Source organism: Aedes albopictus, chromosome 2 (assembly GCF_035046485.1).
Source record: "Aedes albopictus strain Foshan chromosome 2, AalbF5, whole genome shotgun sequence".
Classification (NCBI taxonomy): Eukaryota; Metazoa; Arthropoda; class Insecta; order Diptera; family Culicidae; genus Aedes; species Aedes albopictus.
This window is the reverse complement of record NC_085137.1, coordinates 128058400-128075383: the sequence shown is the minus strand read 5'-3', so window position 1 is coordinate 128075383 and position 16984 is coordinate 128058400. Positions and strand designations below refer to the sequence as shown.

The 16984-nt window shown below is 41.2% G+C and overlaps 1 protein-coding gene across 10 annotated transcripts in view; it reads right to left on the bottom strand.

Moving 5' to 3' along the window:
• The window catches only part of LOC109417728 (vascular endothelial growth factor receptor 1), a 176812-nt gene that overhangs the window by 87155 nt on the left and 72673 nt on the right, over positions 1 to 16984 (bottom strand). For all 10 annotated transcript variants that reach the window (XM_062850372.1, XM_062850373.1, XM_062850371.1 and 7 more), the window contains one exon: positions 2154 to 3142. In XM_062850372.1, the coding sequence (XP_062706356.1) occupies positions 2154 to 2298 (145 nt within the window). In that variant the 5' untranslated portion in view covers positions 2299 to 3142. The remainder of the gene's footprint in view (positions 1 to 2153; positions 3143 to 16984) is intronic.

The following is a 16984-nucleotide window of genomic DNA, read 5'->3' as shown; positions in this document are numbered from 1 at the left end:
GACAGAATATAAATTTATCCTTTTTTAATGTTTCCATTGGCTTTAGTGGAAAATACATTTTTTTCTCGTGCACTGCCCTCGCTTTAAACTCTAATTTTGGCTACAGGGTTTTTTGTTGGATTCTCCTATGACAAGATTGACTACAAACGTCAAACTAGAACTGTATACCACTTTTTTATTTCAAGTTAACTTTGTATTGCTCCGTTGTACAAACTCGGGAAAAGTTCTGTTGTGATGATACTATCATGTTTAATATGGTGAAATGCAATCGGCACTTCTACTTCTCAATTAGTACTATTACAATATGCTGGTGTTGTAAACCTCAGGGTTTTCAATCTGGGTTCACGGGCCATGCAAACTTGTCAAGAACCTAACGTTCGATGTGAATGTGAAAATGGTTTTACAGATTATGCAATTAGTGGTTCCCAATCTGGGGTCACAGGCCACACTAATTTCCCAAAAGCCGAAAGTCCTAGGAGTCTTCAAGGATCACTTCTTATAATAAAGGAGCGTTAAAAAGCTTAGTGGTTTCCAAGCTAAGGTGACGGTCTATTTGGCGTATGATTATTTAGTATGGGTCTGTTCATAAATCACGTAGACCAAATTTTGGCCATTCAGATGCCCCACGTCCCCCTGAATCGTTCATGAGATCCCCTAAAACTTCCTGAAATGCCACTGAAACCCTCCTGGGAACTGCTGGAACTGCCGCTGGACTCCTCTTAAAATCCCCTTGGAATCTCCTGAGAACCGCAGAAACTCTCGAGAAACCCTTGAAACGCCCCTAAGACTCCTGGAGCCTCTGTTGAATCCCCCTGAGAACCCCTAAAACGCCCCTAAGATCGTCTGAAACGCCTATGGGACCCCCTGGAACCCCGTAAGATCCCTTGAAATGACACTGAGACCCCCTGAAACACGTTTGAGACCGCCTGGAACTTCGCTTGGAACCCCCTGAAATCACATGAGACCTCCTGAAAGTCCCGAAAAATAATTTCGTTTCTTTCTCACACTTTTGGTTCTTGAAGATCAACCCAAAACAAAAATATTTGCACTACTTTCTAACACTTTCGGTGCTTCAGAAATTTCCATGGCCCGTGACGTCATATTGGTAACCACGGGGCTACCTTTAAGTAAGTTGTTTCAAAGGCGAGCCCCCTGGAACTTCGCTTGGAACCCCCTGAAACCACCTGAGACCTTCTGAAAGGGGCTGTTCATAAACCACGTAGACCAAAATTTGGCCATCTCAGACCCCCCCCCCCCCTTGTAGACTTTTGTCCATACAAAAATTTTGAAATTTGTATGGAGCGTAGACTTTGGCCAGACCCCCCCCTCCCCCCAAAAAGCCTACGTGGTTTATGAACGGCCCCAAAGTCCCGGAAAACATTTTCATTTCGTCGTCATACTTACGGTTCTTGAGATATTCACGTGACTCGTGACCGTAGATAGGAAACCACTGATTTTTTAACATATCTATACTAGAGATACTGATCCTTGGGATGAATAATCAGAAAAACATTTGCACTTCTTCCTAGTTCTGTTGGTTCTTGTGAAATTCTTCTGGCCCGTGACCGTATGTTGGGAGTGTGTAGTAAAACTGCTAAATTATTGATTGTAACTAAATAAAGTTTCAACTTATCACAGGTTAGAAACTTTGTTATTTTGATCTCCACCAATTAATTCTGAAACTGAAAAAAAAACGTTCTCTCGATTTAAGCATTAATTCCGAAATAGTGCTCCCGCCATTTTGAGCGTAAATTGAGGTTTCAGTGTAGTATAAATGAAAAGTTGATGTTTGGATCAACCAAACCACAGTGGTCCAAATATGAAAAAACAAGGCTAAATCACTACTTTACCTAGGCAAACTCACAAAATATAAGTGCTAAATCTTCGGAAGCCCTGAGGACCGACCAAACATCTAATTGTATATCAACTCGGTAAAACTTTGAAAAACTTCAACGCTTTTCTCATAAATACAACCGGACATATTGTAGTTATTCTTTTATGCTGGGTGACACTGTTTTTTATGCAAGTATCTGTAGACTTAGGTTTAGGTATTTTCCCAATTTCGTGCCCCAGTCCCTATTTGCATAGTAATAGATTTTTGGAAACATTTACCCTCATGAATATAAATAAAAAATAAAGCAAAGTAAACTTACGTCTCGCTAGCCCCAGCCTCAACCAGCCGGCAGTTTGTACGATCACTATCAAATATATCACAGATGACGATGGCCACCCCATCTTCCTCCTCCCACCACCTCCGGTATGACACTGATTATGCAATTTTCTTTTTGTTTGACACATTGTTGCTGCTCACTCACTATAACGAACTTTTCTTCACCTCTGCCGTTACGGCCTCAGAGGATGTGATTATATGTCGAGTTGCGGAAAGGGGAAAAAAACTTTTCCACAGAATTGAACGTATGGAAATTGGCGCGCGCACACGTACACAAACGCAAACACACCCGTTCCGATCAACGCCCACTCATGGTCACGCTGCACGTTGAACTTCTTCGATCGGAAGCAAATAAAACTGGAAACTTCCTCCTCATCGTTTCCCCATCACCATCGCATGTCAGAAACTTCATCTAAAACTTTTTGTGCTGTTGCTGCCGCTGCTGCTACTGATGCGATATCGACTTCGACGAGGTGCAACTTTTTCCCAACATCACATTTCTCACTGTTTTTTAGCCTGTTTGCTCTTCGCGCGCACTGATTGACGACGACCCAGCTCACTCTGCGCTGCTATTCGTGGTACTTTTTGTGTACCCAACCCAAATCTTCACGGACGGTCTTCCTGATGACGATAACGAAAACGACGACAACCCGCCGGATTTGCCGGACACTTCACTGATGGGTTTAAGGAAATTTGCATACACCACCACTCGACCGATCGACCGACGACGACGACGCAACGACGTGGATGGAGACACTACACCGTACGGTCGCGGATTTTCGGGAACTTCTTGGACTTTGGGAAGTGTTGTGCTGGGTATGTGTGCTGTTCACATAAATTACACGTTTTGGCGATGACGAGCTGCGGCAGGCAGATGATTGACGCCTGTGGCTGCTTTTGGGGGGTGGGCGATAATAATGGACGGCGGTCACGACGACGACGACGACAACGACGTGTCGTATGCAAACAGATCTGAAAATGGGACAAGAAGAGTTGTAAAGGAAATTAGTTTTGCGAACATTTTTGGGCTTATGCGGATGGGACTCTACCACCATGCTGCACTATGGGTATTCAAACGGCTAAAATAAAACAAAAACTGGATGCTTTAATCATGTATAGTAAGGTCCAAAAAAATATACCAATGGAAGCCAGCTCTCATATACAATGACCAGTTTTGACATGAATTTATTTTGTTGTCATATGTACGATGCATTTAAAATTGGAACTTTATTCCTTCTGAAATCAAATCGCTTAGAAATTACAAATTCTTTCGTAGAGAGGTCAGGACATGACTGGTGACACTGGACCAAGTAAATATATGTAATTGTTAACACGAATAAAGGTTTGTTAATCTTCTTCTCCTTCTTCCTCATGGCTCTACGTCCCCACTGGGACTTGGCCTGCATCGCTTCAACTTAGTGTTCTTTGAGCACTTCCACAGTTATTAATTGAAAGGCTTTCTTTGCCTGCCATTGCATGAATTTGTATATTGTGATGCAAGTACAATGATACACTATGCCCAGGGAGTGGAGAACATTTTCTCGACCGGAACGGGAATCGAACCCGCCGTCTCCGGATTGACGATTCATAGCCTTAACCCCTAGGGTAACTGGAGACCAAGATAATGTGTCACAGTTTCTTATGTATTCGAAGTTTATCTAATTGTAGAAATTTATAAGGAGAAGTGCTTACTCTATACGAGTTTGAGACCGATTTGTCTCCCAAATGAACGTTATGGACGATCTACTCATTCTTGTTCATTTTAATCTCTGTGGGATCATCTGGCTTCTATGGAAACCTACTTTTCCAATTTATCCCACTCGTTAAGTACTGTCGCTCACTCCACGAAACCTAACCTCAACGATAATGGCGGGACGCTTGGTCTGAGTTTTATCAACGATGATTTGTCACAACATTGCACCGTCTCACGAGCGCTGGCCGCTTCGCTCTTACAAACCAATCGCAGAATGTCAGTTAAAATTGGTGATCATGTTTCACTGCCATTTTCTGGAGGTTCTCAGGTGCGTTGCATGGGGTCCGAGGGCGTCTTAGGGGGATTTCAGAGACATTTCAGGAAGTTTTAAAGGATTATCCGCGGGTTTCGGAGGCATTACGTAGGCGTTTTCGGCAGTTTCATAGGGTTTCAGGTGCGCTCCATGGTGTCCGAGGGGGTTTCAGGGGGACTTCAGAGGTATTTTAGGAAGTTTCAGAGGATATAGAAAGTCCTCATCACAAGATTTTTTGAAACGCCCCTAATGCCCTTTGATTTAGGGGTTGTTCTTAAAACCCCCTGATGCGACCCTGAACTGAAATACCTTGAAAGGCCCCAGCAACCTCCGTAATCCCATTGAAACGTCCTTGAAATCATCATAATCCATTTAAAATGCCTCTGGAACCCATTTGGACGCCTTTAATAGGCTCCAGAAACCCCCTGAAAGGGACCTGAAAACCCATTGAAATGCTATCAAACATCTCCAAAACATCTAGGAACGCCCTTTAAATCCTGAAACCCCATGAAGCTCTCTGAAACGACTCTGCAATTCCTTATAATGCCCTTTAGAGGCTCCTGAGACCCCCTGAATAGTCCCCTGAAACGTCCCTGAAACCCCCTTAATACTATTGAAATGGCCCTAATCCCATTGAAATTCCAACGAAACCTGGCAGAACAACCCCCTGAAACCTAAAGCCCATTGGAACCCCCTTTTTGGGCTCTCTGGGAAGTTTCTGGAATCCTTTCTAGCCCAACCTCAAATGCCCAAGAGCACGAACTGTTCTCGCGAACTAGATACCCTCATTAAAGCCCAAACTTGAATTATGCACAAATTTCCCTCTATTTATACCTTTTTGTCTTTCTCGTACACTAAGGGCGCCGTTATAGTTACGCGTGATAGTGGGAGTGCCGTAAAAAAGAATATCAACACAGCAGGAACAGCAAATCCACGAAAATCCTTTGGACGCGCACTCCCACTCTTACTTTGACGCGGCACTATGGCAGCGCAGTAAGTGTACTGGAAAGGCTATACAGGGTGTTAGGTTCGTGAGTGCAAACTTTTTAAAGGGTGATAGAGGATCATAAATGGTGAAAAAAAATTGTTCTACGCGTATGGTCAAATCTCAACCGTTACGTAGTTATTGAACTGCCCATGTTTTTGACTCTTATTGTCTTAACTGGCTATTGCTTAAAAATGGTCAAACTTATCGCAGTTTTTTGGCCCTCATTCGAAAGATTATTAAATTTTCTATCAAATGGCATCTTTGAATCAATTGGTTTAGCCAAATAACTAAGTTTTCTAAAGCAAATAGCTCAAAAGTAGTGTGTTTTAATTAGTTTTTGTCAATTATCTTTGAAAAATGCGTAATAAATTGAAATTTCTTCTTCGGCAAAGTTGTGGCCCCTATTCCACTCTACAATTCGCTCTTTGACATCAAACTTCTATCTCTTATCCTATTCTTGTAATTTTGATTTAAACATCGCATTTTTGATCAAAAATTTGCAACTCAAGGAAAGCACTTTTTTTGCTCACTAAGCCGCACATTTAAATCGAAATTACAAGAAAACGATAAGAGCTAGAAGTTTGGTGTCAAAGAACGAATTGTAGAGTGGAACAGGGGCCACAACTTTGCCGAAGAAAGAATTATAATTTATCACGGATGTTTCAAAGATAATTGACAAAAACAAATTAAAACACACTACTTTTGAGCTATTTGCTCTACAAAACTTAGTTATTTAACTAAACCAATCGTTTCAAAGATGCCATTTAATTGAAAATTCAATAATCTTTCGAATAAGGGTAAAAAAACTGCGATAATGTTGACCATTTTCAAGTTATAGCCAGTTAAGGCAATAAGAGTCAAAAACATGGGAAGTTCAATAACTACGTAACGGTTGAGATTTGACCATATGCGTAGAACAATTTTTTTCACCATTTATGATCCTCTACCACCCTTTAAAAAGTTTGCACTCACGAACCAAACACCCTGTATATGTTCACTTCAAAAATTACTCTCTGATAGAAAGCCCGGAGGGTCGAGCCACATATACTAATCAATTCAACTCGACGAATTGAGGTGATGTCTGTGTGTGTGTGTGTGTGTATGTGTGTATTGAAAAACTCACATCATTTTTTGGCAGTAAACCTCAACCTAGACCTCAACCGATTTAAATGACCAATAGCTGATTCGACGCGGAATCTCCTTCCATTGCTGCCTATTAAAAAAATGGTTCGAATCGGTCCAGCCGGAAGTGACCAACTATAAAAGTGAACAAAACCCATCTATGCGACATATCAACTAGTGCTATTTTCAATAACCAGATAAACAGTAAGGAGGAAAATAGTCTTAGATCATATCTGAACCGGTAATGCTCCGGAACCGGTTCCGGGTGTCCCCGGGAAGTGACAAACTATAAAAGTGAATCAAACCCGTGCATGCGACACTTCAAATTGCGGCTTTTTCGATTACCTTATGAACGGTTAGCAGGTTAGAAAGGCTCATGCTACATTACAAACTATCGGTAATGTTTCGGAGTTGGTTCCGGGTGTCCCGCCGAATGTAGCCAAATATAAAAGTGAACCAACCCCCTACATGCGACACATCAAATCACGGCTCTTTAGGTAACCTGATAAACGGTTAGCAAGAAAATAGTTTGAGAATGTTTTTGGAAAAAACAGTGGTGTTCCGGAATCGATTACGGGTGTCCCGCCGGAAGTAGTCAAATGCAGAAGGGAACTAAACGCATGCATGCGACACATCAAATTGCGACTTTTTCGGTAACCTGAAGAACGATTACCAAGAAAGCAGGCTCTGACCACATTAAAAACTATCGGTAATGTTCCGGAATCAGTTCCGGGTGTTCCGCCGATTATGGTCGAATATAAAAGTGAACCAAACTTACGCATGCGACACATCAAACTGCTGCTTTTTAAATAACCTTAGGAACGGTTAGCAAGAAAATAGGCGCAGACCACCTTAGAGACTACCGGAAGGGTTGAAGAACCAGCATTTGGTGCTTCACCGGAACAACGAAAGTGAACAAAATCAATGCAAGCGATAAAAATGTGTAAGATAACAAAATCTTGATAAAACTAAAGCCGCATACAAACAGCCCATGAAACAAAGATTGCTGAATAACAGTTTCTTAAGCTGAAGTTTGCTTGAGAATCGTTTGTTCTACTCTTATACAGCTAAAATCTGTTGTTCAATTCGAATCTGCTTAGGAATCTCCACGCGGTGAATGTAAATTTCATTCACGCTGTGGAAAGTTGCCTTCACAACTCGCTCACGACTTTGGTATACGTTTGCGACCCCAATGTTATTCGGCAAACTTTCAGATAAAACTACAAGGTTAAATTCATCCATACATTGTTTTTCGATAGCATGCTTCTGAACTGAGATAATAGCAAATGAATGTAAATCTTTGCAAATGAATGTGCAAATGAATGTAAATCTTGCAAAAATGTGCAAAATTGCTCATAGATGTTTGCCAGTGCATACATAATATCATGCTCGTGTCTTACATAAATATCTACAATAAGTGCGGGAATTACCCAAGGATGATTAACCGCGCAGAACATACCGAAGCGGTTTAAATGCAACTGCGCACATCTATTAGCATTTTGGCATAGCTTTGCGCGATAATTGTTCTTGCAACGGATAATAATAAAATATAGACTAAATTGTGCAGTAACAATCTCATCGAAGTCAGATATTTTCCTACTCTGCCGGTAGAACCACATAACCTCGGAATGTTTGCCATTAATAAGTTTCCCAATTCGATGATGGGTTTGACATAATTCTTGCTATTCTAAATACGGTATTCTCAGGATTTAGGAACAACAAATCAATCCTCCTAGTGGTGATAGTGCCTTTCTCGTCGAATATGCTTTTATGATCTTTTCGTCGACGGAAAGATTATGAGAACATATTCAACGAGAAAGGCACTATCACCAATAGGTGGATTAATTTGGATGTATGCAACTCAGTATCATAATTTCTATTTTATACTACTCATTTCAGTATCATAATGGCCTACTTATGTAGTAATAAGGTATTGTACCATTTGGGCAGGTGTACCTATTTTGGGCACTTGTCGCTATAACTAAGCCAATTACAAACCGATTGATTTGAATTTTTGTACAGAATTAGATACTGTACGTGCCTAACTCTATACAAAATTTCAAATCAATCGGTTTGAAATTGGCTTAGTTATAGCGACAAGTGCCCAAAATAGGTACACCTGCCCAAATGGTACAATACCCTATGTACGGCTCGTGCTGAAAATATCAACTTTTTGGAACTCGTCATATAAATAACTACAGTGACCCCACACCGATGAATCACCTTAATTTTTGTACACTATTTATGAATCACCATGTTGATCAAATGGAGTGATCCATAAACTGTGGTCATTTTTGCCGATTCATAAATTGTGGGGTCACTGTATTATGAACCCCCAGCCATGTGCATAAAAAGAGGTTCCAGTGTATTTGTCACATTCAGCTGCAAAGTTTTGCGGGACGGGCTTGGTGGTCTAGTGGCTACCGCTTCTGATTTATATGCAGAAGGTCCTGGGTTCAATCCCTGGCCCGTCCCTTTCCTCCTACTTTGTATCTTTCTATATACTTACTTTCTCTCTGCTCTCTACATATACAACTCATGTATATAAACATGTTCATAGCCGTCGCTAGAACAGAAACGGGTTGAAAAAGCCGTTTCCCTTCCTTCCCGAAACTTTCACAGCACAGTGTCACAATCCTATTAGAAATCGCCTACAAGTTATGCAATCAAGCGAACTGTGCCGCACATCTTCAAAATAATAAAAACACACAATTATATCACCTTCCCCTGGTATCCACACACCAATGTGTGAACCATCTGCCAACCAATTCCCACCAACACTCCAACATCCGCATGAGTTTGTGCTGGCGCAGAGGTATATTCGGCCAGATGTGGATACAAACGATTGCAATCATCACTTCCTTACCCCTTCCCCACATTGACCTGCATCCTGACGTGGCAGGCGCCATTGTCGCCTAAAAATAGAAGATCACCAACGCTCACACACTGAAGATGCCTGCTAGTCCCCGGCAGTTATCTCATTGGTCCTTGTGTGAGTGTAGCTGGTCTGGCGATACTGGAGTAGCATCCACGGGCGGTCAATCAAGCTCAAGCTCAAGCTCATTCAGCTGCAAAGTTTTGCGTTCTGCTCCATTGATCAACCATGTCTAAAGATATACGCTTCATGAAATGCACTTCGATAATAATCTGATGCTAAGTAGTAGGACGATTGCACTACCCAAACTGCTCAGTGATATTTATCCCTGCGCCACTTCGAGTGGGAAGTCCTCTAAGGGGACCAGAGGAGTACAGTCTAGTATCGTGTGCCGCACACACGACTCAAACGATGCCAACTAAACTACCCCTTGGTATCACCGTTCTTCCACTCTCGTCAGAGGTGTGACCACAATCAGTAATTTGCATTTTGTTAGCTTCTCTATCAGCTGGACTAAGTGACTATATCATCAGATATGGATATAGAACAAGGGAAAAAAGAACGCTCGAACCCGGCGATGATAGTTTGTTACGCGATGGGCCTCTCCAGAGGGAAATTCCAGACGCAGAGAACAATTTCACCGATTAAGCGGCATTCGTTGAAAATGTGACACGCAAAATATGTGCATCACTTAAGAGCGACAACCGTAATGCTCTATGGGGTACAAATTCAAATGTTGTGAGAAATTCTTTAAATAAATGTAACAGCAGGATAGCAGCCCAAGTAGCATTTGTTAGTGAAACTTAGTTAGTTTTTACTTTTTTTCTACACCTCCTCTCCTCTTCTTGGTGTAACGTCCTCACTGGGACAAAGCCTGCTTCTCAGCTTAGTGTTCAATGAGCACTTCCACAGTTATTAACTGAGAGCTTCCTCTGCCAATGACCATTTTGCATGTGTATATCGTGTGGCAGGCACGAAGATACTCCTATGCCCAAGGAAGTCAAGGATATTTCCTTTACGAAAAGATCCTGCACAGCTAATCGCGTTCGGTAATTTTTACCGAATTCTCAACCGCTGAGCGTTCGGTAATGGATTTTAATGAAATTCTGTAAAAAAATAACATATTTCGGTTAAGTGTTATCGTTTATCTGTCAATCTCTAACGAACTTCGGTCAAAGTTGCTACCTTTACCGATTTTTTCCTGTAAAACAAACTTAACGGTTGAGATTTCGGTAAAAAAATACCGAAGTCGGTATTTTTCTCTAACTGTGTGGACCGACCGGGAATCGAACCCGTCACCCTCAGCATGGTCATGCTGAATACCCGTGCGTTTACCGCCTCGGCTATATGGGCCCTACACCGTGTATTTTAAATTGGTGCTGGGTACCCGGGTACCCTGTCGGCCACATAAGGGTTATCGAGGAAATTTGAGAGATTTCCATGGAGAAAAACGAAATGTTTACTACTCTTTCAAGAGAAGACACCGATTGGGAGAAGCGGAATGTGGGAAACGATCAGATACGTGCAGTATCTAGGTATGTGCGAAAATTCAAGTCAATCGGTTTGAAATTGACTGAGTTATAGCAGCAAGTGCCCAAAATAGGTGCTCCTGCTCAAATGGTCCCAGACCATACTTTTTCATTTTCAAGAAACACGAAAGTTGTATCGTGCCACAATCCGAATATAAGGTTAAGAATAGCATCGTCTTGATAGAACAACGTAAGGAGATTGAAAGGTGGAAACAGCACTTCGGTTAACACGTAAATGGCGTAGATAATGCAGCCACGGTGTATCAAGGCTGTGAAAAAAAAACGGCGGTTAATAGGAACCAACCAACTCGAGAACCTACAAGCGCAAGTAGTGCCAACCTCAGGTATACAAAACCCAATATCTACAACCTGAATGAAGTATTAAGGAGGATTAAAATATCCAAAATAATAATTGGTGTTTGTTCTACGAATTTCTATGAATAATGTCATCAGGTATTGCAATACCTCAATAATAACCGGCAATTTTCATATAATTGCAAAATACCTCAAGCAGTCCTCAATACCAAACCAATAATATATAATTCATAGAGGTATTTTATGTCGGTGACTCAATACCAAATACCAATGCCAAAATAAGTCATTCCCAATATCAGTAGAACCGACCAATACCTTGTCTTGGTATGGTTCCTGACTTTGGTATGCTGCAGTTATGTGCCAGTTATGCGTTCCTGCTCGGGAAGGTATCATATTCTGCTCCTTACTTCTACCGCCAAATATTAGTTTCCGGACTACTGTGCTACAATGTGCCATACCAAGCGTATACGCGACAGTCCGTAGAGAATGCCGTCGTCGACGTGTGCGGAAACATTAGCCACGTCGCGCTAGTGATTTGCATGCGGGAAACCACTTGTTATTGTATCATATTTTTTTGCGGTAAATGGATAAATTGACGTGACAATGGCCGAGGCTAGACAGCAGTGTAAATTTCGAGATTGACATTTTAGTCGATATGTTGCCAATCTATACAGAAGCCGGTTGGTCGATAGGTGTATGCAGTGGCACTCATCTGTCCATCCCCGCAGCCGTAATCTAATATACACATTTTTAATCTTCGACGAAACGTGTGCATATAACGTGGTGGCACCGGACAAGATAACAAATTTCAATAGACTGCACAGCAGTGCACAGTTGCAACTTGCAACACTGATAGCAGCGTCGAGTAGTGCAGCAAACAGATGCGCATCGCAATGGCAAACAGACCAAAAGTTTTCCTTAGAGCTTTCCTATCGTGAGGCGACACATTTCATCGAATGGTTCATGTTTTCCGACATGGACAGGAGAAAGCGTGATGGGCTATATCTTGATTGTTTCGGACGCGGGGGTTCGTACATGCATTGAACTTTGTTGAGCAGGACCAGCTGACCAAAGTACTTTTTAGATAAAATAAATATAAAAAAGTTTCTTGGCAGGAGCTTGCAATACCTAGTTCTAATTTCTACAAAAAAAAAATCGGAGATATCTCAAATGAATAAAACTGATAAATAATATTCATCAGCCCTTATAGATATCCCCTATTTCTAGCCACAATCTCAGTTAAATAAATCACACTAAAGCATGACTAGTGATGCATTTCCACTGGGTAATCTCACACTGCGTCATTCTCCGATTTCTTGCGGGATAGACAAACAGATGCAATATCCATGTAGCTGTACAGCTCGCTATTGGTAATCCATGTTTTCCTTTCGCACCACAAAGTATCATATTTGACATTTACCATTCATACCGTGGCGACTGCGGTCGTTGTTTCGTGTAATTTATACTGCATACATATCGATCACATCGCGATATGTAATCATAAATATTTCCCCTTCTTCATTTCGCTTGCAGCTGAATAAATACCGCGTCACTCCGACGACCCAACAATTGCAAACTATTGCCCATAGGCTCATAAAACGCGCGTTTGGTTTTAATAGCAAAAACACATTTAGATTGTTGAACATTAAGCAGACCTAACTAAGTGCAAGTACACTACTACCCAATCCCGAATAAAGCCACTTAATCCGCATCATCGTGCAATATCCCCCTTCGCACAAGCAGTCAAAACACATCAAATAAGAACCATAAAAGTTTAATGTCTAATTTTGTTCTTTTTATTACTGTTTCAACCGTTAATACTTGTATGGGTTCTCACTCAACAAGCTACGATTCCTAGTTGGAGGTTCGAATACACCGTTAGACGTGCCGATCATCTACCGACTACCGCACAATGGTCTTACAGCCGTGTCTTGCTGAGCAAAAAGTTATACTTCCCAACTAAAAGGGATAATTATTTGCTGTCTTCGGGGAAATTTTTACATATTTTGCAAATTTTCTCACAGAGTTTCTTCTGTAGTAGTTATTTTTCGCATTCTCCCTTTTATTGCTGCTGTTTTTCAGGTATTTCTTCTAGGATTTCTGAGGATATTTCTTATGGGATATCTCCCTTATTTTTCTTTGACAACCCTTAACAATTCCTTCATACATTTCGCCTGGGACTCCTCCAGCTCTTCTCTCAGGAGGAATTTATTCTTCAAGAAGATCGTTCTGAGATTTCTCCGATATTTTTTTCTTGGATTCCTCCAGCAGATCCTCTGTGTGCTCTTCCTGTAGGTAGATCATTCGAAGATTTTGAAAGTAACTTCTTGAGAAATACTAGAAAGCACTACTTGAAAAATTTTAGAAGGGTCATCAAGAGAAATTCCATAATAAACTTCTTAAGGGTAATTCGTGTTACACCCGAAAGGAGGTGAAAGTAGACCATATTTGCAGCAAAAAAATGTTCTACAGGTAGGTCCGAAAATCACTGCTAAGTGAGTTATTCAAAAATTAGTGTAATTAAATTACCCCATCTTTAAACATCTCTAACTCAGAAACTACGAACCTTATAATCAATCTTAGCGCATGGATAGAAAGCCTAAAGCTTTGTCTTTTAATGCTCTTTGGACAGGTAATTGATAAAAAGTCATTTAAGTGCTGAAATTTTGACTTTTATGTAAAAAGTGCCTAAAAATGTACCCCTTTTTCACCTTTTTTGATAGTTTACTCGTGAAAAACGTGATAAATGTGAGAAACGTTTTTCTACAAAACATTCATTTTTTGATACGCTACCAAACTGTCTTTTGGTGCAACATTGTATCTTTCATAGTTTTGTCACAATCTTGAATTCAAAATGTTGTGAAATAAATCAATGTTTTTATTGCAATACTGTCTGGCAACCCTACACGTTTGCTTGCTGTTGGTCGTCGTGCGCATGGCAACGAAGTCCAGCGTCGCGGCGGCGGTCATCGTTTGACAGAGGCAACAGTGAACGGCAAATTGCGCGCAATGTTTATGAATCAATCTCAAGGCATCCTTTTCTTTGGGTGGGTGAAGATTCAATTCGCCTAGATGACATACACCCAAACCCACTCACTGGTGGAATTTAGCGAGATCATACCGCTGGGTGGCACCGTTTTAAGGAATATTCAAACCTACGGGCCGGGACTGGGTCCGGACCGGGGCCGCGGCCGAGACTCGATAGGGCTTTCGTTCTCACTGCACACAATGCTCACCGGGCTATAGCGCCTACAATTTATGTTGCGCGAACGCACGCATATTATAAACGATTGTCATTTATTTTTGTTTTTGTTCCTGCGCACTGTCTCCAGTGTGTTTGATGTGCATTCATCCAGAACATTCTTTTGTAATTTCTACAGGAATCTGGGATTCCTCCAGCTTTTTTTATGATTTCCCTTGGAGTGCTTTCTGGAACTCTCCCGTAGTTCTTTCTGGAAAACCTCTAATGAGATTCTTCTAGGAGTCCTTCCTGGTATTTCTCCAGCTACTCCGTCTGGGTTTTTGTCCTGAAGTTCTACTAAAATTTGGTTTAGAATTTTTCTCCAGAAATTCCTCCAGCAATAGCTTCCCACAGTTTTTTTTTTATTTTCAGTTCAACGGGAAGCCCTCCTGAAGTTCCTGAGAGTGAGTCCAGGAGCTCCCCAGGCATTCCTCCAGGGCACCCCCAAAAAATACCAAGGGAATTTCTTAAGAAGTAGCCCAAGAATTCCTCCAGCATTTGTCGTAGAATCCCCCTAGGATTTTACTGGGAATTTCTCCATTATAACTCTGGAAGTTAATGCAGGAGCTATTGATCAGCTCTCCAGCAATAATGCATGCTTCTCTTCAGGATTTTTCCCGAAAATTACTGAAGGACTCAAAGGATTTCTCCAGAAATTCCTGCATTAATACCACCAGGACTTCTTCAAGGAATTCCTCCAAAAAATCCTCCACGATTTCAACTAAAAATTCTTCCAGTAGTTCTTCCAGGAATAACTCCAGAAATTCATCTCGAAATTCCAACAGGAATTTTTCCAGGAATTTCTCTTCAAAAATTGTAGAAGGGATTCCATCAGGAACTCTTCCAGGGATTCCACAAGACAATTTTTCAATAAATTGCTCCAAGACTTTCTCTAGGAATTCCTGCAGGGATTCATCTAGGAATTCTTCTGACGATTCCTCTAGATTTTTATCCACGGTGTCCCCCATGAATTCTTCCAGTTATACCTCCATGAGTTCCTGCAGGAATTCATCCCAAAATTCTACCAGGAAATCCTGCAGGGATTCCTCCAAAAATTCCTCCAGAAAATCCTCATGGGATTCCTTCAGGAATTCCTTCAAGGAATTCTTCCGTAAATCATCCAGAGATGCCTCCAGGGATTCCTTCAAGGGTTCATTCAGGAATTCCTCCTGGGATTCCACCATAAATTCCTCCAGTAATTGCTGCAGGAGATTCTCTAGAGGTTCCTCCAAGGATTCCTCTCGAATTCCTTCCAGAATTTATCCCAGAATATTCCTCTAGGAATTTCTACAGGGAGTTCTTCAAAAATTCCTCCGGAAAGTACTTTAGGCATTTCTCCAAGAATTACTTCATGAATTTCTCCATAAATTATTCCAGGAATTCCTCCAGAAATTACTTCAGGTACTACTCCAGGAGTTCCTCCAGAAATTTCTCCGGAAATTCCTCAAGGAATACCTCCAGAAATTCCATCAGGTATTTTTCCAGGAAGTCTTCGTGGAAATACTCCAGGCATAACTCCAAGAATTTCTCCGTGAGTTACTCCAGGTAGGGTATGTGTTGCATCAGTAATCTCATGCTCCCATATTCATCCGATTACGGCACCAATTGATTCCGTTCTTTTTGTTTTCATGGGTGCTCACTTCTAACAAAAAATACAAAAATATGAAACAAAACAAACAGCGCTTCAATCCTTCGTTTTTCGTGGGATGAAAATGGGAGCCACATGCTTAATAAGGGAACTAATACCCTATTCCTACAGGATTATTACAGGTGGTTATCCAGGAACTACTGCAAGATATCCTCCAATTTTTTTTCCAGGAATTCCTCCAGTGATTCCTTCATAAATTTCTCCAGTAAATGCTTCAGAAAATTCTTTAGAGATTCCTTCAGAATTCCTTCATGAATTTCCTTCAGGAAATTGTCTGGAAATTTCGCCAGTGATTCCTTTAATAAATCTTCTTGGGATTCCTCCAGGAATTCCTACAGAATATCCACCAGAAATTTTTCGAGGCATTCTTCCAGAAAACACTCCAGGAATTCCTCTAAGAATTTCGCCAGTGATTTCTTCATTAAATTTTCTAGGGTTTCCTCCAGGAATTTCTACGCTGTATCCACCAGAAATTCCTCCAGGCATTCCTCCAGGAATTCCTACAGAAAATACTTCAGGTACTACTCCAGGAGTTCCTCCAGGAATTCCTCCGGAAATTCCATCAGGCATTTTTCCAGGAAGTCTTCTTGGAAATTCTCCAGGCATAACTCCAAGAATTTCTCCGTGAGTTACTCCAGGTATTCCTACAGGATTCTTATAGGTGTTTATCCAGGAACTACTGCAAGATGTCCTCCAGGAATTCCTCCAGTGATTCCTTCATAAATTTCTCCAGTAAATGCTTCAGAAAATTCTTTAGAGATTCCTTCAGAATTCCTTCATGAAATTCCTCCAGGAAATCGTCTAGAAATTTCGCCAGTGATTCCTTTAATCAATCTTCTATGGGTTCCTCCAGGAATTCCTACAGAATATCCACCAGAAATTCCTCCAGGCACTCCTCCAGAAAACACTCCAGGAGTTCCTCTAAGAATTTGGCCAGTGATTCCTTTAATAAATCTTCTAGGATTTCCTCCAGGAATTCCTACAGAATATCCACCAGAAATTCATCCAGGCATTCCTCCAGGAATTTCTCCAGAAAATGCTCCACGAATTCCTCCAGGAATTCCACAAGGAATAACTCCAGGAATTCATC